Genomic DNA, 25,784 nt, shown 5'->3' on the forward strand with positions numbered 1-25,784 from the left:
GGATACTGGGGCATCCACGACTGGTGGATTCGTCCACTTGTCCACTATTTCTTTGGGAGAGGGGAAGGACTTTGAAAACTTCTTAGTAGCTTGGAACTTTAATTCTGGATTGTTCCATTCATCCTGTAACATGTCCATCAACTGTTCGTGCAATGGAAAACATAATGTGGATTTATTTGTGTTGTCTCTTGAACAGCTTTGATGTTTCGGATTGTTTTGGTGTTTGTGAAATGTTAAGTACTTCGAGTACCCCCTTAATGATTTTATCAACGTCATGTTGGGAATCACGGTCTCTCTCAGCCTCTAGATTTTCCTCTTCCTCGTCAGAGTATTCATCTGAATATGGTATCTTGCCCTCTGACTGAGATGATACCTGTTCTACTGACGACTCGCCAGGGGATGTGTTAGATAGATTGTCGACTTTGGCGCTATGTGAATGTTTGCGCTTGCTGCCTTGTTTCTGGCCAAGCTTTGCTTGTGCTTTGCCTAAATTATCAGCTATAGCTGGGAGCCCCTGAAGGGATGCTAATGACTGTGACAATTGTACCACCCAGAGGGGGTCCGGTAAGTCTTGGGCCCTGCTGGGGCCGGGTTCTTGGGAAGTACCCTGAACGTTTGTATCTTCAGCTTGATTTGCTGATGAATCTGAATTATGCCCCACAGCGGCAGGAGCCCCTTGCTCAGCAGAACAAGATCTGCATAGTGGCTCACTCTGGCCCCCAGCAATTTTTGATTGACATTTGTTACAGGCAAAATAAATGACCTGTGTTGTGCTGGGTGCTCTCCCCCCCGCCCTTGAGAATAAGCCCACTGGCCTTCCTTCTGCCATTGGGAGTCACCTGATAGCCAAGCAAGTGTGCGTGGGTTAAACCATGCAGGTTACTGTAACCGCTGCTTGTCTGTACTTAACTCTCCCCTCCTTGTGCTGCCAGTCGCTCTGTATGCGCCGAGGAGTCTCCTATTCTCCCCCTGTGCGGCGCGCGTCTACCCGCTCAGTTATGTGACCGCAAGATGGCCACTGGAATGCAATGCGTTCCACCGCGAACGTCATTTTAAAATGGCGTTGCATACTGGAATGGCGCCAATAAACTTCGGATGCGCCAGATGCGGTGTTGCTTAGCCGCATCCTTCCCAAGGTAATAAATGAGAACCAGAACAGACGCAGCGTCCCTCTGGGTCCCCTTTTCTAAGGTTTTTCTGGACCCAGAGAGAAAAGGGAGGTTATGGCGACTGGCTGGCAGAAGGGAGGAAGGGGGGGAAACCGGTGCCACAGTAGCAGATGGATACTGGGGGAAACTGGAAAGCTTACCTCAATAGTAGCTAACACCGGCCAGACCTTCTGTCTACCTAGTATGGTGCAGGTATTGTCTGGGTGGTTGATATAGCCGCAGTGGCTAGAAGAAATACCCCGGTGGCTGTTCCATGACGGGGGCTAACCCTTAGGAAGCAGGTAGCCCTGTTCCTGGTATCACCCTGGGTGTCAGCCGATGCTGACCGAAGAAATCTTTCCCCACTAGGGAAGTCCATCCTCCTGGTAGCAAGACACTTGAAAAACTGAAGGTTCAGCACAGTGTGCGGGGTTAAGCCAAGTATGGCACGCCCCTTAATTAATATTACCAAGTGTCCTGCCTCTTGGAGGATGGAGCTTAACCCCATCGTTCCCAGTGTCCCCCTTAGACAACAAAGAAAATGGATTGAGAGTGATTAATTTTAAGTCCAAAGTATTAGCCAAATTCAGAAACCACCTTTAGGAGATTCTAAGGCTTGGTGTGGATTTGCCAAATACAAAAGTATATCATCAGCATAAAGTGATATTTTTTTAGTTACGTTTCCTATTTGTAAGCCCACTGTCTTTTCACTTGCCCTAATACGAATAGCCAGAGGTTTAATGGTGAGGGCGAAAAGCATTGGGGATAGGGGACATATGCTCCAAGATAACCTTCCACAGACCAGGATCCTATCCCATGGATGGGCATATAGAGTCTGTATCCAGGTTCTAAATCTTGGGCCAAATCTATAGTGGTTCAGTGTTATAAATAAATATTGCCACTTAACTGTGTCAAAAGCTTTTGCAGTGTCCAATGACACTTCAATTCTGCTCCCAGAATTTCCATGCTGTATGGATAAGTTAGTAAATAGGCGCATTATATTAATGTCTGTAGACTTGGAGGGGGATGCATTAATTGTATCTATAACTTCATCAGCCAAAATGTCTCTATTCAACTGCACTGCTAGGTCAGGAGGCACCTCTGGGAAGTCTACAGTAAGTCAATGGGAGAAGTACCAAAGATTTTTTGTTTTGCGCAATAATCCGAAGATTTCGGGCTTATCGGCAAAAATATGATTTTACAGGTGGAAAATCCCAAAAAAAATTCACGATTTTTTCCCACAAACAAAATTTTCTGGAAAGTGTTTTAATAAATAAGGCAAAAAAAAAAAAAACATGCAGATTTGTTCGGTGTTTTTTTCCCCAGAAAATATTGAGATAAATTCAGACTTTGATAAATAAACCCCTGTAAGTATAAACCAATGGGTTTATCCCATTACATATGAATTTGTAAAAATAATTTCTCAAGTAAATATGTTGGTTACTGTGTGTCTAATTGTTTACAGCTAAAGCATATCAGTCAGCCTAAGGTTATGTTCTTGCATAGTTTGTTAACCTTCCCTCAGCTGGAAAGATAGAAGAAGGACAACAATTGAAAAATGATGGATATTCTTAGAGGCAGGTTGAATCCTGCACAAAGAATAGCACATGAACATGTGCGGCTTTCTGAAATTCCTGGCATCTGTCTAGTAAAGATCTGAGAGGCTATTCTGATATTTTTAGGTTCCGTATGAAGAACGAGACATGCATTGTGTTCTGTAAAATATGTAATTCTGCCCCAGAGCAACCAAACATAAAAGAAATGTTATTTGTAATTAAATATAGTTGCTGAGTTTGAATCATTGTAGTAAGGTACTTATGAACTTCATGTATTTACTGTAGACTAGAGAGTCAATGAGGTCTATCTCCTTTATTACACTCTTAGCTGGTTACATTGGCTGTACATAGGAATCTAATCTCACTCACCCTCTGATGCTTTTAGAATGGATACTCAGAACCAGGTCAGCAAACATCTAGGTGAGAAAATTGATACTAATATTCATATCTGTCATCACAATGTAAAGTATTCATTGACTTTGGCAAGGTGTATTTGGAGAAAAACAAAAATAATAAAAATTCAGGACTTATGTAACAAAGTAATGCTAACCTCAATCTAGCTAATGTAGTCTTATCTTCTTCTTTTAATCCTACTTCTGATTCTTCTGCACCATTCACCCCCTCCAGCAAGTGGGACTTCTCCTTTAAAAGACTAATGAACAACTGAAACTCCTTGCCAATAATAAACTACTAGGGCATGTCTCAACAAGGAAAAAGAAAGAGCTCTCCCTTTCCAACTCTAAAGACACAACTTGAATTTCAATTGTTACTACTAATCTAAAGAAAAGTGGAAACATTTTATCAGTTTGTGAGTGCACTAAAGACATTAAAATTTATATAACAATGCTCATTATTTTTTGGAAACTGGGTGTTAGAGCTGAAGCTTAGTGTTGCCCCTGAATTCTAAATGCATAAACTTAGTTACAATGCAAAGCTTGTAATCTTTAAAGCTATACAAGCTTTGCATTGTAACTAAGTTTATACATAGTATCGCTTTTCTAAATACGTTACAGATGTATCATGTTTTGATTCCGCTGCTACACTGTTGCTAAATGCCTGCTTTGTGATATTTTGTGTCACAGTGAGATGTCATGCTCATTTTTTGTTAATTTACACATACTTGTATAGCACTGTATGTTTTTGACGCACTGTATTGATGTATTCACTCCCCCCTGACACGTGATGACGTCATCACACCACTTTCCCGCCATGTGAGTGTTTAAATTGTTTGGTCAGATTCACATTTGTTACTTTGAGAAAGGCTATAGGTTTAGCCGAAACGTCAGAAAAAATTCTTCAATAAATTTTCACTTTTTGAACATTTTAAGACCTGTGAGTGCTTACCTTCTTCTTTGTATATATATATATATATATATATATATAGGTATGGGATCAGTTATCTTGAAACCCATCTTCCATAGAGTCAATTTTAAATTCACATTTTTAAAAATAATTGGGCTAATAGGACACCGGAAAAACCCGGTGGGCCCCTCCAAGTCAGACCTGCACCCTGCCCTGGGCACTGCACCCTTTCCTTTCCCCCGGCTCAGAAAAGTATCCCAAAATGGGCTAAGACAATTGAATAAAGGTCTGCTATGTAAGTGTCTCCTAGAACCACAAGCCAGATTAGCTATTCATGGTTTGGCATTCAGTGTCTAAACTATCATCCACATTGAATATCTCCATTACCACCCTGAATGTTTATCATTGCTCCAGATAATACAGTCTGCTTGCTTATTAGTTTATCGAGCAATATTCACTTTTTGTTGATTATCAGTTTTTTCAATAGAAGGCAAACCAATTGTAATATATTCATCTTTTCTAATAATATGTCTCATAATGTCTTTCTGTAGGAAAAATTGGGTTGCTTCATATACTGTGCTCTCTGGTCCAAAACTGGAGTTCTATAAAGACACAAAAGATCAAGTTGCATCAAACTTTGTAAGTATAAGGGAATTTTGGCATCTAACAATTACTAGTCTACTTCAAGAAGCCTGCATTTGCAGTAGGTATGGGAAATGTATTTATTACAGTGTTAATAAGCCTTTAATCAGATGAAAGCAACTATCTTGAAGTTACAGTTTTTTCACTAGGAATGCATTTAAGGCATAATTATAAAAGGAAAAAGCATTGCTAATGTGAAACCATTTCAAGACAGGCAAAGTGGTGTTTTATCTCATGTGTTATGTGACACCCACTATATAAAGCCAACTTTGCAGAGTATATCTTTTTATTGTTGTTTTTTTTTTAAATGTATTTCTGTTGCTAATGTAATTTCTGGAACAAGCAGTTACTGCAATTTTACTTTGTCCTTTTATTGTGCCTAAAGAAAGGCCATTGATCTTTCTTTCCAGAGATGTGACAGATAGGATGCTCAGAAATGTGCACTTATAGCCTTAGATACAACACTGTACAAAGTTTAGCAGCCTCTGCATAGCATTAAAAAGAGAGAGAGAACAAGTGGACAGAAGTGTGGATATCACACAGACAGGCTTGACATAGTCCTACAGTGAAGGATACCCAAGGCTGGATCAAACCTGCCATACCTTATTGAAGTGATGGTTGCCTTAGAACAGGGGTCCCCAACCTTTTTCCACCCGTGAGCAACATTCAGATGAAACAAGAGTTGGGGAGCAACACAAGCATGAAAAATGTTCCTGGCTAGTGCCAAGTAAGGGTTGTGATTGACTATTGGTAGCCACTATGTGGACTGGCAGCCTACAGGAGCCTCTGTTTGCTAGGACACCTGGTTTTTATACAACCTTCAAGCCTGAAATTCAAAAATAATCACCTGCTCTGAGGCCACTGGGAGCAACATCCAAGGGGTTGGGGAGCAACATGTTGCTCACGAGCTACTGGTTGGGGACCACTGCCTTAGAAGGTGATGTGGAGAATAGAGTCACTTATAATAAGCTCTTTTAAATTTGCCAGGTGACAAACAGCATTTTTAGACCTTGGTATAAAGAGTATCTGTCATAACATATTTCTCTTGAACAAAAAAAATGGAAAAAATGAACAGACATGAGAGGAGAATATGATATTCATTTTTGTTGGTTTCTAGCAGAGCAAACCTTATAATGCACAGCTGAAACCTCCGATTAATAATCATTTACCCTTACATACTTAAAGCTACAGTTATTACAAATCTTGATTTTTAAAAATGCTGCATACCAATAAGTTATACCTTTACACTAAAATATTATTCATATTATTAATTTTTATTAAAAAGGTCTTAGCTTTGCCTAGTCTGTCATTATTTAATGCTATTTCGTAAATTATCAATTTAGAAAGAAATTAAAATGTTCCCTTTGTATTTATTGTATTTATTTCCCTAAAGGGCCTATCTATAAATAATTATTTAAAGAAGAGAGTTAATAAATACCGTTGGTGGGAATTACAAACCATCTCCACTTTAATACACACAATGCCATGTCGTTCTTTGAAGATTTCAGTCGTTATGCATTAAGATTTCAGTGATCATGAGGGAAGACATTGACTCAGGCATTGGGAATACAACTACGCTTTATACCCACGCCAACTAATTTTCATTAGTGATGGGTGAATCTGACCTGTTTCACTTCACCAAAAATTTACGAAACGGCAAAAAAGTTGCCAAAGGCATTGAAGTCAATGGTTGTTTTTTTGTGCAAACATTTTCCAAATTTTTTACTATCCATTATAGTCTATAGGTGATTTTTCTTGTCTCCATTAAGCCAAATAGTGCGAGAGAGGAAAGAGAGATGTATGAGAGGGAATATTTAAATACTCTGACAAAATGTATGCCTCCTGGTGAGAAAAAAAGTGTTCATAAATGCACGCTATGAATGTAAATGTAAAAGTGATTAAGTTATTAGACCAAGAAGCTGATAAATGTAGTTTTAAAATTAAAGGGGAAGTTGCTGTGAGAGCATGTTGCAGCAAGTGCAATGGTGCCATTATAATTCAAATTCAAAAAGTTTCAACTGTCAGCTTTTCAATGCTCTAAACTTTTAATACCTTCAAATGACCTTAAAATGTTATTTTACAAGCAGACAGGCAGAAAGATATTGTTAAATACAGTCTTCAAAATGTTGACAAAATTGTCTTTATGAATAAAAGCCTTATGCACATTCTCAGGCAGATTTTATTCAAGTTGATGTGTTTAATGTAGTGATTCAAGGTTCTGTTCTTTTTCAGCTAGCTTTTGTTATACATAAATAGAGATGTCGCGAACTGTTCGCCGGCGAACTTGTTCGCGCGAACATCGGGTGTTCGCGCTCGCCGGAAGTTCGCGAACGTCGCGCGACGTTCGCCATTTTGGGTTCGCCATTGTTGGCGCTTTTTTTTGCCCTCTCACCCCAGACCAGCAGGTACATGGCAGCCAATCAGGAAGCTCTCCCCTGGACCACTCCCCTTCCCTATAAAAACCGAAGCCCTGCAGCGTTTTTTCACTCTGCCTGTGTGTGCTGAAGAGATAGTGTAGGGAGAGAGCTGCTGCCTGTTAGTGATTTCAGGGACAGTTGAAAGTTTGCTGGCTAGTAATCGTTTTGATACTGCTCTGTTATTGGAGGGACAGAAGTCTGCAGGGGTTTGAGGGACATTTAAGCTTAGGTAGCTTTGCTGGCTAGTAATCTACCTTCTACTGCAGTGCTCTGTATGTAGCTGCAGTGGGCAGCTGTCCTGCTTCTGATCTCATCTGCTGACTGCTGCAATAACAGTAGTCCTTGTAAGGACTGCTTTTATTTATTTTTTGTTGTTTTACTACTACTACTACTACTACTACTATAAGAGCCCAGTGCTATTAGTCTAGCAGTGTTGGGGAGTGGGACTGGTGTGCTAATCTGCTGCTCCTAGTAGTTCAGCAGCACCAACTTTAATTTTTTTTTTTTAATATTCATTTTTTTTTTATTTTACTTTTTTTTATTTTACTACCGCTGTAGTAGTGTATAAGTTGACCTTTTAGGCATTATTTGCCCTGTAGGCATTATTTGCACACTGTTTTCTTCAACCCGCCATCGAGCTGTGTGACCTTGTTCCCATTCTGTCTAAATATCCATAATATTACCGTCTCCAGAAAAAACACCGGAGTCACTTTTTTCAAGCAGCATTCATATATTTTACGTAATCCGTATCCACCGCTGTAGTAGTGTATACGTTGGCCTTGTAGGCATTATTTGCACACTGTTTTCTTCAACCCGCCATCGAGCTGTGTGACCTTGTTCCCATTCTGTCTAAATATCCATAATATTACCGTCTCCAGAAAAAACACCGGAGTCACTTTTTTCAAGCAGCATTCATATATTTTACGTAATCCGTATCCACCGCTGTAGTAGTGTATACGTTGGCCTTGTAGGCATTATTTGCACACTGTTTTCTTCAACCCGCCATCGAGCTGTGTGACCTTGTTCCCATTCTGTCTAAATATCCATAATATTACCGTCTCCAGAAAAAACACCGGAGTCACTTTTTTCAAGCAGCCATAATATATTTTACGTAATCCGTATCCACCGCTGTAGTAGTGTATACGTTGGCCTTGTAGGCATTATTTGCACACTGTTTTCTTCAACCCGCCATCGAGCTGTGTGACCTTGTTCCCATTCTGTCTAAATATCCATAATATTACCGTCTCCAGAAAAAACACCGGAGTCACTTTTTTCAAGCAGCATTCATATATTTTACGTAATCCGTATCCACCGCTGTAGTAGTGTATACGTTGGCCTTGTAGGCATTATTTGCACACTGTTTTCTTCAACCCGCCATCGAGCTGTGTGACCTTGTTCCCATTCTGTCTAAATATCCATAATATTACCGTCTCCAGAAAAAACACCGGAGTCACTTTTTTCAAGCAGCATTCATATATTTTACGTAATCCGTATCCACCGCTGTAGTAGTGTATACGTTGGCCTTGTAGGCATTATTTGCACACTGTTTTCTTCAACCCGCCATCGAGCTGTGTGACCTTGTTCCCATTCTGTCTAAATATCCATAATATTACCGTCTCCAGAAAAAACACCGGAGTCACTTTTTTTCAAGCAGCATTCATATATTTTACGTAATCCGTATCCACCGCTGTAGTAGTGTATACGTTGACCTTGTAGGCATTATTTGCACACTGTTTTCTTCAACCCGCCATCGAGCTGTGTGAGCTTGTTCACATTTTGTCTAAATATTGATAATATTATCGTCTCTAGAAAAACCACTTGAGTTACTTTTTTTCAAGCAGCATTCATATATTTTACGTAATCCGTATCCACCGCTGTAGTAGTGTATACGTTGACCTTGTAGGCATTATTTGCACACTGTTTTCTTCAACCCGCCATCGAGCTGTGTGAGCTTGTTCACATTTTGTCTAAATATTGATAATATTATCGTCTCTAGAAAAACCACTTGAGTTACTTTTTTTCAAGCAGCATTCATATATTTTACGTAATCCGTATCCACCGCTGTAGTAGTGTATACGTTGACCTTGTAGGCATTATTTGCACACTGTTTTCTTCAACCCGCCATCGAGCTGTGTGACCTTGTTCACATTTTGTCTAAATATTGATAATATTATCGTCTCTAGAAAAACCACTTGAGTTACTTTTTTTCAAGCAGCATTCATATATTTTACGTAATCCGTATCCACCGCTGTAGTAGTGTATACGTTGACCTTGTAGGCATTATTTGCACAGTGTTTTCTTCAACCCGCCATCTAGCTGTGTGTATTATCGTTTCCAGAAAAACCAACTGAGTTTTTGTTGTTGTTGTTGTTTTTTTAAAAATAATGCCAGGCAAAGGCAGGCCGCCACGCAGAGGCCGTGCTAGGGGCCGTGCTGCTATGCAATCCTGTGGCCCTAGCAAATTTCCCAGTTTTAAAAAGCCAATGACCCTGAACTCCCAAAATGCTGAAGAGGTAGTTGACTGGCTTACACAGCACACCCCATCCTCTACCGTTTCTAACTTTACCACAACATCCTCCTCATCCTCCACTGCTATGGCCACCCCACGTAACACTTCCTCCACCACCGGTGCCCCTTCTTCACTGGGGTCAGAGGAGTTATTTTCCAATGAGTTTCTTGAACTGAGTAATGCGCAACCATTATTGCCAGAAGAAGATGAAGGAGATGAGGACCTTACACCAGATTTAATTCTGGCAGAGAACACGATAGAGATGGACATAATGAGTGATGAGGAGGAGGTCCCCGCTGCTGCTTCCTTCTGTGATGTGTCAGAAGAAATTGATGCATCTGAGGAGAATGATGATGAGGAGATTGATGTTTTGTGGGTGCCTAGTAGAAGAGAGCAAGAGGAGGGTAGTTCAGATGGAGAGACGGAGAGTCAGAGAGGCAGTAGGAGAATAAGACTTAGAAGAAGCAGGGAGGACAGCCCGCAGGGATCAGCAGGGCAACAACATGTATCGGCACCTGTGTTCAGCCGGCCAACGCACCCGCCATTGCCGCCAATACCGCCAACTCCGCCAACTTCTACTGTTACCGCCAGATCGCACACTTCCAAAAAGTCAGCAGTGTGGGATTTTTTTAATGTGTGTGCCTCTGACAAAAGCATTGTAATTTGCAATGAGTGCAGTCAGAAACTGAGCCTTGGTAAGCCCAACAGCCACATAGGTACAACTTCTATGCGAAGGCACATGAGCGGCAAGCACAAAGCACTTTGGGAGCAACACCTCAAAGGCAACAGGCAAACTAAAAGCCACACTCCTTCTGGTCCAGCATCTTACTGCTCTACCTCTGCTCTCCTTGACCCGTCTGAACCACCCTCCACTCCGCCTTCCACCTTGACCACCTGTTCCCATTCCCAGTCATCTGCCACCAGCCAAGTTTCTGTGAAGGCCATGTTTGAGCGTAAGAAGCCAATGTCTGACTGTCACCCCCTTGCCCGGCGTCTGACAGCTGGCTTGTCTGCACTCTTAGCCCGCCAGCTTTTACCATACCAGCTGGTGGACTCTGAGGCCTTCCGCAAATTTGTAGCAATTGGGACACCGCAGTGGAAGGTACCCAGCCGCAATTTTTTTTCTAAAAAGGGAATACCACACCTGTACCAACATGTGCAGAGCCAAGTTACCGCATCTCTGTCACTTAGTGTTGGGCCAAAGGTCCATATGACTACTGACGCATGGTCCTCCAAGCATGGTCAGGGCAGGTATGTCACCTACACTGCCCACTGGGTGAACTTGGTAATGGCTGGGAAGCAGGGAATGGGTAGCTCAACAACAACAGTGGAGTTGGTGTCACCGCCACGGATTGCACGCGGTTCTGCCACCACCTCTACTCCTCCATCGCTCTCTACCTCGTCTTCTTCTTCTTCTTACTCTGCTGCTGGGTCCTCCTTCTCCTCCTCCACACCTGTGCACCCCCAGCTCCCCTAGGCTATTCGACGTGCCAGGTACGCCGTTGTCACGCTGTCTTGGGGATGACGTGCCTGGAAAGCAAAAACCATACCGGATCTGTACTCCTGTCATCTCTGCAGTCACAGGCCGATCGGTGGCTGACCCCACACCAACTGCAGATCGGAAAAGTGGTGTGTGACAATGGAAGCAATCTGTTGGCAGCGTTGAGACTAGGCAATTTAACACATGTGCCCTGCATGGCACATGTGTTAAATTTAATAGTCCAACGTTTTGTCTCCAAGTACCCAGGATTCCAGGACGTTCTCACCCAGTCCAGAAAGGTGTCGGCCCATTTCAGACGTTCCTACACAGCCATGGCACGCCTTGCTGACATTCAGCAGCGCTACAACATGCCAGTCAGGCGTTTGATTTCTGACAGCCAGACTCGCTGGAATTCAACGCTCCTTATGTTGGAACGTCTGCTGCAACAACAAAGGGCCGTCAACGAGTACCTTTTTGAACTGGGTGGTAGGACTGGATCTGCACAGCTGGGGATTTTTTTCCCCCGTTACTGGGTGCTTATGCGCGATGCCTGCAGGCTCATGCGACCTTTTGAAGAGGTGACAAATATGGTCAGTCGCACCGAAGGCACCATCAGCGACCTAATACCCTTCGCTTTCTTCCTGGAGCGTGCCGTGCGACGAGTGACAGATGAGGCTGTAGACCAGCGTGACGAGGAGCTGGAAGCGCACGATTTCTGGTCGGAATCACCAGAACGAACCCAGGCACCTGCTGCAACGCAGGGAGAGGTGCCAGAAGTGGAGTCAGAGGAGGAAGGTGGCTTTGTGGAGGAGGAGGAGGAGGACCAACAGGAGCAGGCTTCCCAGGGGGCTAGTGGTGACCTTTTGGGGACCCCTGGTCTTGTACGTGGCTGGGGGAGGAGACCGTGGATGATGCAGTCCTTGATAATGAGGAAGCGGAGATGGATAGCTCTGCATCCAACCTTGTGAGAATGGGGTCTTTCATGCTGTCATGCCTGTTGAAGGACCCCCGTATCAAGAGGCTTAAGGAGAAGGACCTGTACTGGGTCGCAACGCTACTAGACCCTCGGTACAAGCATAAAGTGTCAGAAATGTTACCAACATACCACAAGTCCGAAAAGATGCGGCATTTACAAACCAGCCTGCAAAACATGTTGTACAATGCTTTTAAGGGTGATGTCACTTCAGGAACTCATCAACATTCCAGGGGCAGAGGTGCCAGTAATCCTGCCACGAGCACACCTGCAAGGACAAAGCCCTTTGGCCAGTCTGTAACGTCAGACATGCAAATGTTTTTCTGTCCAAGGCAGCGCCACAACCCTTCTGGATCCACCCTCAAAGAACGCCTCGACCGGCAGGTAGCGGACTACCTGGCATTAACTGCAGATATCGACACTCTGAGGAGCGATGAACCCCTGGACTACTGGGTGCGCAGGCTTGATCTGTGGCCAGAGCTGTCACAATTTGCCATGAACCTCTTGTCTTGCCCAGCCTCAAGTGTGCTCTCAGAAAGGACCTTCAGTGCAGCAGGAGGGATTGTAACTGAGAAGAGAACTCGCCTAGGTCACAAAAGTGTCGATTACCTGACCTTTATTAAAATGAATGAGGGGTGGATCTCGGAGGGTTACTGCACGCCGGAAGACTTGTTCTGACTTCTATGCAGCTGTCCTTCTCTTCAAGCCTCATGACTCCACACACAGCTGTCCTTTAGCGTCCTCCTCCTCCCTCCGCCACCGTTACAAACTAGGGTGCAAACCCTACTGGTTTAATTTTTTCTGGCCTCTGTGCTTCAGTGGCTGCAACCAAAAAAACTGGGCAAACAATGTCTACAAGGTCAACGTATGGCAAAAAATGACTATTTTCAGCATTTATATGGCATATTTTTTCTGGCAACTGTGCTTCAGTGGCTGCGTCCAAAAAATGCATATTTTCTGCATTTATATGGCATAATTTTTCTGGCAACTGTGCTTCAGTGGCTGCGACCAAAAAAATGCATATTTTCTGCATTTATATGGCATAATTTTTCTGGCCTCTGTGCTTCAGTGGCTGCAACCAAAAAAATTTATATTTTCAGCATTTATATGGCATAATTTTTCTGGCCTCTGTGCTTCAGTGGCTGCAACCAAAAAAATTTATATTTTCAGCATTTATATGGCATAATTTTTCTGGCAACTGTGCTTCAGTGGCTGCGACCAAAAAAATTACTATTTTCAGCATTTATATGGCATATTTTTTCTGGCCTCTGTGCTTCAGTGGCTGCGGCCAAAAAAACTGGGCAAACAATGCCTACAAGGTCAACGACGTTGACCTTGTAGGCATTGTTTGCCCAGTTTTTTTGGCCGCAGCCACTGAAGCACAGAGGCCAGAAAAAATATGCCATATAAATGCTGAAAATAGTAATTTTTTGCCATACGTTGACTCAACGTATATGGCAAAAAATGACTATTTTCAGCATTTATATGGCATATTTTTTCTGGCAACTGTGCTTCAGTGGCTGCGACCAAAAAAATGCATATTTTCTGCATTTATATGGCATAATTTTTCTGGCCTCTGTGCTTCAGTGGCTGCAACCAAAAAAATTTATATTTTCAGCATTTATATGGCATAATTTTTCTGGCAACTGTGCTTCAGTGGCTGCGACCAAAAAAATGCATATTTTCTGCATTTATATGGCATAATTTTTCTGGCCTCTGTGCTTCAGTGGCTGCAACCAAAAAAATTTATATTTTCAGCATTTATATGGCATAATTTTTCTGGCAACTGTGCTTCAGTGGCTGCGTCCAAAAAAACTGGGCAAACAATGTCTACAAGGTCAACGTATGGCGAAAAATTACTATTTTCAGCATTTATATGGCATATTTTTCTGGCAACTGTGCTTCAGTGGCTGCGTCCAAAAAAACTGGGCAAACAATGCCTACAAGGTCAACGTATGGCAGTTGTTTAAAGAGAACAGTAGATTACTAGCCAGCCAAAGCTACCTAAGCTAAAATGTCCCTCAAATCCCTGCAGACTTCTGTCCCTCCAATACAGAGCAGTATCAAGCAGATTACTAGCCAGCAAGCTTACTATCATCTGTCCCTGAAATCACTAACAGCTCTCCCCCTACACTATCTCTTCCAAGCACACACAGGCAGATTTTTCAGATACATTTTTGCCCTTGATCCCCCTCTGGCATGCCACTGTCCAGGTCGTTGCACCCTTTAAACAACTTTAAAATCATTTTTCTGGCCAGAAATGTCTTTTCTAGATGTTAAAGTTCGCCTTCCCATTGAAGTCTATGGGGTTCGCGAACCGTTCGCGAACCGCTCGCATTTTTGCGCAAGTTCGCGAATATGTTCGCGAACTTTTTTTCCGACGTTCGCTACATCCCTATACATAAACATTTAATTAGAAATAATGCTTATGTAATATTTACCAAGGAATAAAAATCACTATAGATAATAATTGGGTTTTTTTATGCTTCTAAATGTCATTATTCTAATTGTATATCCAGCGCTATATCCTAAATATATAAAATATATATAGTGTATATAATTTATATATATTTCTTGCTTTAAATCAAAGTGAAATGCTAAGACAGCAATTAAATGTTTCCAATGAGTGATCAGTACTGATAAGTTCCATAGATATTTATTTAACCGTACTGTTTTAAAGCAGATTTCCAGTTATCATTAAATTATGACCACTTGGACCCTAGCCACTTGGACTTGTAGTGGATACCAGTTACAGGCCCACAAGAACTGGAGGACTATAGGTCTCCCGCTCCTGTTCTCTCTATAGCACAGCACAACCTATAAAACTGAATTAGTAATAACATAAATAAACTGATGATGACAAAAAGAAAAGAACTAGCTTTGTGGGTTTTGTCTTAACCTACAGTGCAGCAGTTATCCCAGAATTTCAGCATCAATGTTCAGATGTTCAGATGCAAACGGCATACTTTTTATTAAGTGTGTCACACAGGGGTAGCATGAGCATGAACTCGGGGCTTCAGTGTGCATTCTTGTAATTCCTACCAGACCAATTGAATAAGTAAAGTACCAGGCTCCCTTGTTCCACTGTAAGGTGGGCCACTGGTGTTAGGTTCAAAAAGACTAAGGCCTAAATGGAAACCATACTTTCTCTGTCGTCTTAGGGGGACACAGGGACCGATGGGTTAAGCTCCATCCTCCAGGAGGCAGGACACTTGATAATTAATTTAAGGGGCGTGGCCTACTTGGCTTAACCCCGCACACTGTGCTCAACAATCAGTTTTTCAAGTGTCCTGCTACCAGGAGGATGGACTTCCCTAGAGTGGGAGATATTCTACGGTCAGATTCGCTGACACCCGGGGTGAAACCTGGAGCAGGGCTGCCTGCATCCTCAAGGTTAACCCCCATCATGGATAATTTCACCGGGGTCACTTTCTAGCGTAATAGCTATAACGACCACCCAGACAGTGCCTGCGTCCATTGGGTCGACAGAGGGTCTGGCCGCAGTGAAGGTACAGTAGGTGAATGGTTTCTACAATGGCCATTATGCTATTGTTGCTCCGTTTATCACAGGGGCCCCCCCCCCCCTCCTTCCCATTCCTTATCCGCACCTAGCAGCTGCCCTCCTAACAGCTTCACTTGTCTGCTTCACTAGGGGAGGATATATATATATATATATCTCTCTTTCCTCTAGTCGTTCCTCATAGGCAAGCTAAGCAGCATACCTTACTGGAGGAGTTCCAACAGAGGCTCCGTGTAAGAGGAGAATCATGGCGCATGTTAGGAGGAGGGCTGAGGTTGGCTGGCATCGCGGCGTTTTGGCGCTCAGCGCCATTTTGGATCCGGTCCGCAGTGGAACGCAAATGCGTTCCAGCGGCCATTTTGGTTCCACAAACGCTGCGGAACACGCTACCAGGAGCGCGCTCACACACTCCAGAGTGCTAGCAAGTGCAGGGAAGTGGAAACGGAACCATATTGGCCTGTTGTTATATCTGCTAAAGCACAGATATCTGCTGTTACAGTAGCTGCTACTTGTTTCAGCCCTGCACACTGTCTCACCTCTCAGGTGATTCCATGGCAGAAGGTAGGCCAGTGGGTCTATTTACCAGGGCGGGGGGGAGAGCACCCACCACAGCACAGGTAACCTATTTTACTTGTACAAAATGTCAGACAAAAATTGCGGGGGGTCAGAGTGAACCGCTGTGCAGACCTTGTTCAATGGGACAAGCTAATTCAGCAGCTTCAGGGGACAACCTTGTTCCAACTGGGGCACAAGAAGAGAACACTGAGTCAGGAACTCCCCCACACCAGCCAGGGCCCAGCCGGGTGCAAGATATGGCGGCCCCTCTCTGGGCAGTTCAGCTTTCACAATCCCTAGCATCTCTACAAGGGCTTCCAGCCATTGCAGATAATTTAGGAAAGGCTTTGGCTAAGTTCAGTCAGAAACCAAGCACCAAACGCAAACGCTCTGATGATTCCAAAGGCAATACCCTAGCGGATGCATCACCAGACGAGTCGTCTGTAGATCAGCCTTCTTCCCAGTCAGAAGGCGAAATTCTACCCTCAGATGTGTCCTCAGGGGAGGAAGAGGAGAATCAAGAAGGTGACAGAGATCGTGATTCCCAACATGATGTGGATAAAATCATTAAAGGGGTGATCGAAATTCTCAATATTTCACAAGCACCAAAACAAACTGAAACATCCAGATTATTCAAGAGACAACATAAATCCACAATAGTATTTCCATCACACGAGCAGTTGATGGATATGATACAAGACGAATGGAACAATCCTGAACGAAAGTTTCAAGCTACAAGAAAGTTCTCAAAAACCTATCCCTTTTCCAAAGACCTAGTGGAGAAGTGGACAAATCCACCTGTAGTGGATGCTCCAGTATCCAGACTGTCAAAATCCACCACTCTGCCAGTAACTGACGCGGCTGCTTTTAAAGATCCATCAGACAGACGGCTGGAGGGGTTCTTAAGAGCAATCTACTCGTCCTCGGGTTCAACCCTGAGGCCCAGCTTAGCATCAGCCTGGGTGTCCAGAGCTATTCAAGCATGGGCGGAATCACTGGTCAAGGACATCCAAGAAGGAGTACCCAGAACTGACCTAGTGTCTTCTGCTCAAACTATTGCAGAAGCAGCAGCCTATCTCAGTGACACCACCCTTGACACCTCACAGATCACTGCTAGAACATCAGCCCTGTCCATAGCGGCACGCAGAACATTATGGCTTAAAAACTGGTCAGCTGACCTAAGTTCCAAGAAATCACTAACTTCGTTACCATTCAAGGGCCAACGGTTGTTTGGAGAGGAACTTGAGAAAATAATTTCACAAGCAACAGGAGGGAAAAGCACCTTTCTCCCTCAGGCGAAGAATAGATCCACAGGAACAGCTAGACGTGGAAAATTTTTTCGTGGCCAAAGCGGACGTTACTCACGTAAAAGCAGTCCACCGCAACGTTCACACTTTCGGAGCAAAACCAATGATAAGGGCCGTCCTCCATGGAAGGCCAACAAACCCTTCAACAAACCCACAGGAGACAAGTCTGCCTCAGCATGACGGGGCATTCCTTCCGGAATCGCTAGAACAAATAGGGGGCAAACTACTACGATTCCGGGAGGTGTGGATCCATCACTCTTCAGATGCATGGGTCAACGAAATAGTCACAGAAGGCTATCACCTCGACTTCACAAAATTACCCCCCAGGAAATTCCTTATGTCCAGAGTACCATCTCATCCCAAGAAGGCTCTAGCCTTTCTACAGTGCATTACCAAGCTGGAAAACACTGGGGTAATTATACCAGTGCCACAGCCGGAGAGATTCTTGGGGTTTTACTCCAATCTGTTTATAGTACCGAAGAAGGACGGGTCCTTCAGGCCGGTCTTAGATCTCAAACAGTTGAACAGGTTTATTCGGTCCATTCGTTTCAAGATGGAAACACTTCGTTCAGTGATACGAGGAATGGAGCACGGACAGCTCATGATGTCGTTAGACATCCAGGATGCATACCTCCATGTTCCGATTTGGGCACCTCACCAGAGATATCTCAGATTCGCCTTTGCGAACCAACACTTTCAGTTTGCGGCACTTCCGTTTGGACTGTCCTCAGCGCCCAGGGTGTTCACCAAACTCATGGCGGTATCGGCAGCAACCTTACGCCTACAAGGAATATCGGTGACACCATACCTGGACGACCTTCTTCTGAAAGCCAGATCAGAAGAGAAGGCCAAGGAGGATCTAATCAAGGCAATTCGACTTTTGCAGAGCTTCGGCTGGACCATCAATTGGTCAAAGTCCAATTTACAGCCCAGCTACCAGATGATATTCCTAGGCCTGGAATTCAACACAATGACACAAATTGTATGTCTTCCACTAGAGAAACAATACAAGATCAGAGATCAAGTACAATCACTGATTTCACACCAGAGGCCGACAGTCCACATGGCGATGAAAGTACTGGGACTGATGGTGTCGACCATCGAGGCGGTACCGTTTGCACAGATTCACCTACGAGCCTTGCAAGAGAACATACTCTCAGCTTGGAAAGGAGGTCTCTTGTCTCGAGTAATACGTCTCTCTCAGACAACAAGGGAGAGTCTCCAGTGGTGGTTGATCACGGACAATTTGACCAACGGTCAATCCTGGGCGACTCCAAATTGGGATGTCATCTCCACAGACGCCAGCCTAAAAGGCTGGGGGGCCACATGGAACAACCTATCCGCACAAGGTCAATGGTCTCTCGAGGAATCCAAACTACCCATCAACATCCTAGAGTTGAGGGCCGTAAAGCAAGCGCTACTACATTGGTCTCACCGTCTTCACCAAAGACCAGTTCGCATACAAAGCGACAACGTCACCACAGTGGCGTACATAAATCGTCAGGGAGGAACACGCAGCAAAGCAGCACTGAAGGAAGCACAATTGATTTTGGGATGGGCCGAGACCAACCAAGTCCGATTGTCGGCCATTCACATTCCAGGTGTGTCCAACACAAAAGCAGATTTTCTCAGCCGCAATCAGGTAGAACCGGGCGAGTGGGAACTTCATCCGGAAGCCTTCATGATGCTAGTGGATCTCTGGGGCCAACCGCAAATAGATCTGATGGCCTCCAGAACAAATCGAAAGGTTCACACGTTTTTTGCTCGATCCCGAGACTCACTAGCGGCAGGGGTAGACGCCATGACTCAACCCTGGTCATTCAACCTGGCGTACATCTTCCCTCCGCTTCCAATGCTACCTCGAGTCCTCAAGAAGATCAGACAATCCGATATCACCGTAATCGTGATAGCTCCCTATTGGCCTCGAAGAACATGGTTCTCCGATCTACAAGATCTGTCGATAGACCAACCGATCCGGCTTCAGTGCAGACCAGACCTGCTCAGCCAGGGCCCAGTAACACACCACAATCCCGGGCTGTTCGCTTTGACGGGATGGCTGTTGAGGCATCCATCTGGCGAAGAAAGGGGATAACTGAAGAAGTTATATCAACAATGCTAAGAGCACGGAAACCGACTTCTTCCAAGTCCTATCACAGGGTGTGGTTTTCCTATTTCACTTGGTGTGAAGAACTCGGGTTTACTTTTCTGGAACTCAACATTCCTAGGATACTTTCCTTTCTACAGCGAGGCCTACAACTAGGCCTCAAACTCAGTTCACTGAAAGTACAGATATCGGCATTGTCTATTCTGTTCCAACACCGGCTCGCAACAGATGATACCATACGGACCTTTCTACAGGGAGTGACACATGTAAGTCCTCCATTTCATCCGCCTGTTGCAGGTTGGGATCTCAATCTGGTGCTAGAGGCCTTGCTTGATCCACCGTTTGAACCGATGCATTCAATTTCTGATACCTGGCTCACGTACAAGACTGTGTTTTTAGTGGCAATTTCGTCTACCAGAAGGGTGTCTGAACTGAGTGCTCTATCCTGTGATCCGTCATTTCTGGTATTCCACAAGGACAAGGCAGTTTTACGAACAGTTCCTTCATTTCTACCCAAGGTGGTATCATCCTTCCACATTAATCAGGAAATTATAGTTCCATCATTGTGTCCAGATCCCAAGAATGACAAAGAACGACGTCTCCACAATCTAGACGTTGTCAGGGCACTTCGGTGGTACCTTGAACGGTCAAAGCCCTTTAGGAAATCTCAAACACTATTTGTTCTTCCAGTTGGTCCTCGTAAGGGCCTTCCAGCTTCCAAGACAACCATTGCCAGGTGGATCAAACTAACCATCAGTCAAGCTTACCTGTCTAAAAGAAGGACACCACCACAGGGTGTCAAAGCTCATTCCACAAGAGCAATGGGAGCATCATCGGCATGGCGCAATGCCGCTTCCTTGGATCAGATCTGCAGAGCGGCTACCTGGTCCTCCGCTCATACTTTTACTAAATTTTACAGACTCGACTCAACATCTTCAGCTGAGGCCGCTTTCGGTCGCAAGGTGTTGCAGTCTGTTCTACATTAATTACGTTCATTGGCTCGTCCCACCCTGCTGTTCTGGGACTGCTTTGTTAAGTCCCCATCGGTCCCTGTGTCCCCCTAAGACGACAGAGAAAATTGGATTTTTTGATACTCACCGTTAAATCCATTTCTCTGTAGTCGAAAGGGGGACACAGGGCTTCCCGCCCTCGGACGAGCCGTTGACCAGATGGTCGTGTCCAGGATAGTCCCTGGCTTTCATTCTGTCATAGTTATTAATCGGTTATAATGTTCAGTTACACATATAGTTAAATTTGGAACAAACTGATTGTTGAGCACAGTGTGCGGGGTTAAGCCAAGTAGGCCACGCCCCTTAAATTAATTATCAAGTGTCCTGCCTCCTGGAGGATGGAGCTTAACCCATCGGTCCCTGTGTCCCCCTTTCGACTACAGAGAAATGGATTTAACGGTGAGTATCAAAAAATCCAATTTTTACATCACTCTAGACTTGTCAATGCCCAGTGAACTTCAGGCAGCTTATCGTTTTCAGTTCTTAATACGTTTTAAGTTAAATTAGCAAAATGAATTGTATTCTAAAGTCAAGTTCTATGCATTGCACCTGAGTAAGGAGACTTGCTGGTTGAAAGTAAGCATAACTGGACCTCGAACCCAATGTTAACTCAACCAAAATGTTTCCAGTGTCACTATAAATATGAATTCAATTAGTGTTAAGTCTGGAGTATTGGTGATTTCCTCTGTGGATAGTTATAAGGGACAGCTGCTCATGAAGCAGTAGTTCCCAAAACAGTGGGGCTCATTTATAAACTTTGTGTAGTGCAGAATGGTTTGCACAGTGAATATATTTGCCCTGCGCATAGTTATATATATAAGCTGATAACAGCCGTGAACTGCAAATGTCCTTAAGAGCTTTTCAGATATGGGAAAAATCACAAATTGTGAATATTGATGGGAACACTTTGCATTTGAGTTACACCATGACACCATGGTGGCAGAGAAAATTTTCCCAAAACAGTTTTCGCAAGTTGCAAATTTAATTACTGTCAATAATATAATGCACAATGACCTCGCATAGTGCCTGCACTCACACAAACTCCCATCCCATTTGTGAATATTTTTGAGCAATGCTAATTTCCAAAAAACAATATTTTAGCGTTCAGTAAAAAGCATGGGCAATATAACCATTTGCAGAAAAAAAAAAATATATGTACTGTGCGAACTTTATAAATGACCCCCAGTATCTACCTATAAATGTTTGCCTTTTAAAATGACATTTTATTTAATAGATTGATGATTAATACAAAATAGCATCAATATAGTTATGCATATAATAAAAAGCTATGGTCAAGATGAACTGAAATAAACTATGTATCTATAACTTTGTATCTTACTATATGTGCTTATACATATATATATATATATATGTACATTTTTTTTTATATTCAGAAGTCAAGCATTAAGCCAGAATGCATAGATTTGTGTGGAGCTTCTATAGAATGGACAAATGAAAAATCCAACCGTAAAAATGTATTTCAGGTAAATACTCAAATATTCGAATGAGTTGTCTAAGAGGCAGATTTATCAAAGGTCGAGGTGAATTTTCAAATTAAAAAAATTTGAATTTAGAGCTATTTTTGTGTACCTCGACTAGGGAATAGTCCAAATTTGATAAAAAAAAAATGAAAATTTAGATTATTAAAATTTATCATGTACTGTCTCTTTAAAAATTCGAATTTAGGGAGGCCTGGCAGTCTCAGACATTGGCAAATATTATGAGGTGACTCATCTAAGACAAACCTTAGTGTGGTTGCAACCTGATGCACCCACAAAATGCTTCCCTACTTGAAGCACAATGGACTCAACCCTACCACATCAGTAACCTTATATTAATTGATAAGTCTAAGGTCCAACTATCAAATTTAGCTCCCAAACCAATACGTTTTACAATGTCTATTTGGGCCCAATGTGTTAAAAAATATAATATTTGCACCCGTCCCTCACCATTGACAATACTCATGGCCAATCCTCCCTCCACTCCGGGACAACAAAAATCTTTCTCCACAAATTGGGCTAACCACAACCTGATTTTTTGGACTCCCGAAACCATAAACCATATCCCTATGAAAAACTCAATGAAAAATGCAAATGGGGAACAAATAAAATAATGGACCATAACCAAATCAAACATTTTATAGCAAATTAGCAAAAGAACCGAGTGGGCTCTCACTCCCTTTGAAAAAATTCTAAGAAGCCCAAATCCCTATAAGAGTCTGATCTCCCATTTATATATATATATTGATGAACACTCGGGAGGAAGAACCATTTCAGAAACACACATATATGAAATATTGGGAAGCATTTATGGGACAGGAATTGTCCATGCAGCAATGGAATACTATATGGGAAAATGCACGCAAGATGGTAACATGCATTCAGCAAAAAGAAAACATTTACAAATTCATGATGAAATGGTACCTAACCCCAGATAGACTAGCTAAAATATTCCCACAGGCAAATCCATATTGCTGGAGGGAATGCACAATGAATGTTTCACTAAGCCACATATTATGGACTTGTTGCCCTAAAATAACAGACTTCTGGAAGGAGATATCTAATCTAATATGCAAAGTTATGAAAACTGCATTAGAGATTGAAATGCCTCACCTGTTACTAGCCCTCCCAATCCCTACGCTTTCAAAACCTGCTCAGAGGGTAGTCAACCAAATTACAACTGCAACTCGCATAGCATTAACCTCTAAATGGAAATCCTCAATGACTTCTACTATAAAAGAGGTTATATCCAGGGTTGAAAGTAATAAAAGGTTTGAAGAATTGACAGCCAGAATAACTAACATGGCTCAACAGTACATAAAAATATGGCAAATCTGGGAAGAATACACAGGAAGCTCACAGAGTATGGGGGATATATCAGATAACCTTAATCACCACACGGTAACCCCACCGGACCATGAAAAAGAGAGGTCAGACAATAACCTACCCCATTCCCCACAAGGCAATGATCTGATCTATGGAGATTATCAATATAGAACCCAATGTTTACTAAGAATATGTATGCTGAAAACCTAGCTGAACTGTTACAACTGTATGGTTATTATTGCTTACTGATCCTATGTTTCTTTTCTTTTTCTGTATATTCATGACAAAAACCAATAAAAATATAAGTTACAAAAAAAAAATAGACTTAGACCATTCGCCATCTAAAACTTGCCAAATTGCTGTTTTAGCCTATGGGGGACCTCCTAGAACCTATTTGGAGTCAATTGGTGGACTTTTGAAAATCAAAGTATTTTTTAAGGGGAAGAATTACATTCCATTTAAGAGCAATTACAAGTCTGTTTTCTGTTGTCGACTGAGGTTAAGGTTTCCATCATGGTTGCTATGCATAGGAAGAGATTTATGTTGAGCTTGAAAGCTTGAACCACTTTTTTTTGCTAAGTGCACTTGGTGTTTAGGATGAAATTTAAAGTACATAACATAAAAAGGATTACAACATAATCTTAAATAATCCTGACTGTCATTTACACAGAAAGGGTGGTAATAACTAAACAGATCTGTAGTAAGGCACAGTAGCTCTAATAGTCTGCAGCTGGAACTATATAGAATGCTACAAGTAAAAAAAATCTTATTAAAATTACAGATTGGCTTGGAAAACCTTAGAATGTATTTTTTTGCACTCAGTCTAATTGAAAGAAAGTTTGAAAGCAATTTGGTTTAAGTTCGCCAGTTCAGTGCCACTTGGAAGGCACAAATATGAACCAAATTTCATGACAAAAAAGAGGTCCAAAAACAAAAAGAGGTCTGATTCAAAATAAGGCTTCTTATACTAATAACAGACAATTCATATAAAGGTTATACATGATAATATCAAAAATGGATACATCAGCTGCTGCTCTCTGCATTTAAATTACTTCAGTTTACTTGAATATCAATCATGTTTTTGGGGCTTGCTTGTTCTCATCAATTTTTACTTATGCAACTATTTTGGATGGGGCTTAATTTACTATTGGTCTGATTTCTCCCATTCATTCACTTGGGAATATGTAATATTATTGGGGATAGATGGTGATTTTAAGGAGATGTAATATTTCAAGTTTGTGTTCCACCTTTGTTTGTAAGTGCATTACTTTTTTCATAGGGATGACATAAAAAAAGGTAAAACTTTGCGCGAATGGCAAACCCCAGGGGAAGTGAATAGATTCCTGCACTAATTTGCATACGGCGGGAAATTTAAAGTTGAATGGACGTATATGTTGCAGCAAATACATTACATTACATTACACAAGTCCAGGGAACCTCAATAAAGAAAATAGAGTTATAATGCCCTACACATAAGCCCACTGTATAGTTAATCTTCCATATATTAAAAAATTAAGGGGGGACCCGTTTACCCAAAAAAAAATTAAAGGACTTTTGCAGGCTATCACTCTGAAAAAAGGTAAAGACACCAGCATTTTTTGGACTTGGAAAAATATGATGTAAGTAACAGAAGATTGAGGAACATCTATGCACTCCATTGCACTTAGCCTGGTCTGAGCTGGCGAAGGCAAGTCTGGCGAAAGAGGTAACGTTCAGTAAAATCCACATTTTAGTGAATTTGCGGAGTAACGTCCATTCGCCAGAGTGAAAATTCACCTGCCGATAGAGTGCGAACCGCTAGTGTCTCCTTCACTAGCGAAGTGATGCCTGGGCTGTTAGTAAATCGGTGAAGTCCATGAAAATGGTAACGCTGGTGAATCTTCGCTATCGTTAGTCACTTCGCCCTTTAGTTAATCTGCCCATATAGTCTGGGGAAGGAGCCAGTAAGGAAGGAGCTTGACATAATCAGACAGGCCAGGTCAGAACCAGATCTTTAATGCCTGACACCAGTTAGTGTAAAATGTAACTTTCATTTCATAGTTGTAAATTGTTGTGCTCAACTAGTTTATTTATTATTTAATTTCTTCACTTCATATATTTATATAACTTTGACACATTTATGTAGCACTTTATGGAAATTGTTCATAATTCTCAGCAGCCTTTGCCCATGTGTCATTCAGACAGCACTTTAGGGTCAGTTTTACCATGAGTCTATTAACCTGCACATATGTTTTTGAAGTGTTGAAGAAAACCAGAGGAAACCACACACAGAGATGTGGAAAACATACTTACTCCTCACAGGTGGTAGCCAGGTCAGGAATGAACTCAAGACCCACCATGCTGCCACTTATTTTACAGAATATAGAGATTTGTGGGTCTTAAAAAGAAAGATGCTTAATCTCTAGATTCTTTATGTGCACAACCTTACCAACTGTT

General features: G+C 42.5%; 1 protein-coding gene across 1 annotated transcript in view; it reads left to right on the plus strand.

Moving 5' to 3' along the window:
- Positions 1 to 1,095: 1,095 nt before the first annotated feature.
- Positions 1,096 to 25,784, plus strand: part of LOC108702260 (rho GTPase-activating protein 15-like) — a 297,375-nt gene continuing 272,686 nt past the window's right edge. Inside the window, exons 1-3 of the mRNA XM_041578094.1 lie at positions 1,096 to 1,136; positions 4,558 to 4,645; positions 21,918 to 22,007. Coding sequence (XP_041434028.1) covers positions 1,096 to 1,136; positions 4,558 to 4,645; positions 21,918 to 22,007 — 219 coding nt within the window. The remainder of the gene's footprint in view (positions 1,137 to 4,557; positions 4,646 to 21,917; positions 22,008 to 25,784) is intronic.

Source organism: Xenopus laevis, chromosome 9_10S, assembly GCF_017654675.1.
Source record: "Xenopus laevis strain J_2021 chromosome 9_10S, Xenopus_laevis_v10.1, whole genome shotgun sequence".
In the NCBI taxonomy this organism is placed as follows: Eukaryota; Metazoa; Chordata; class Amphibia; order Anura; family Pipidae; genus Xenopus; species Xenopus laevis.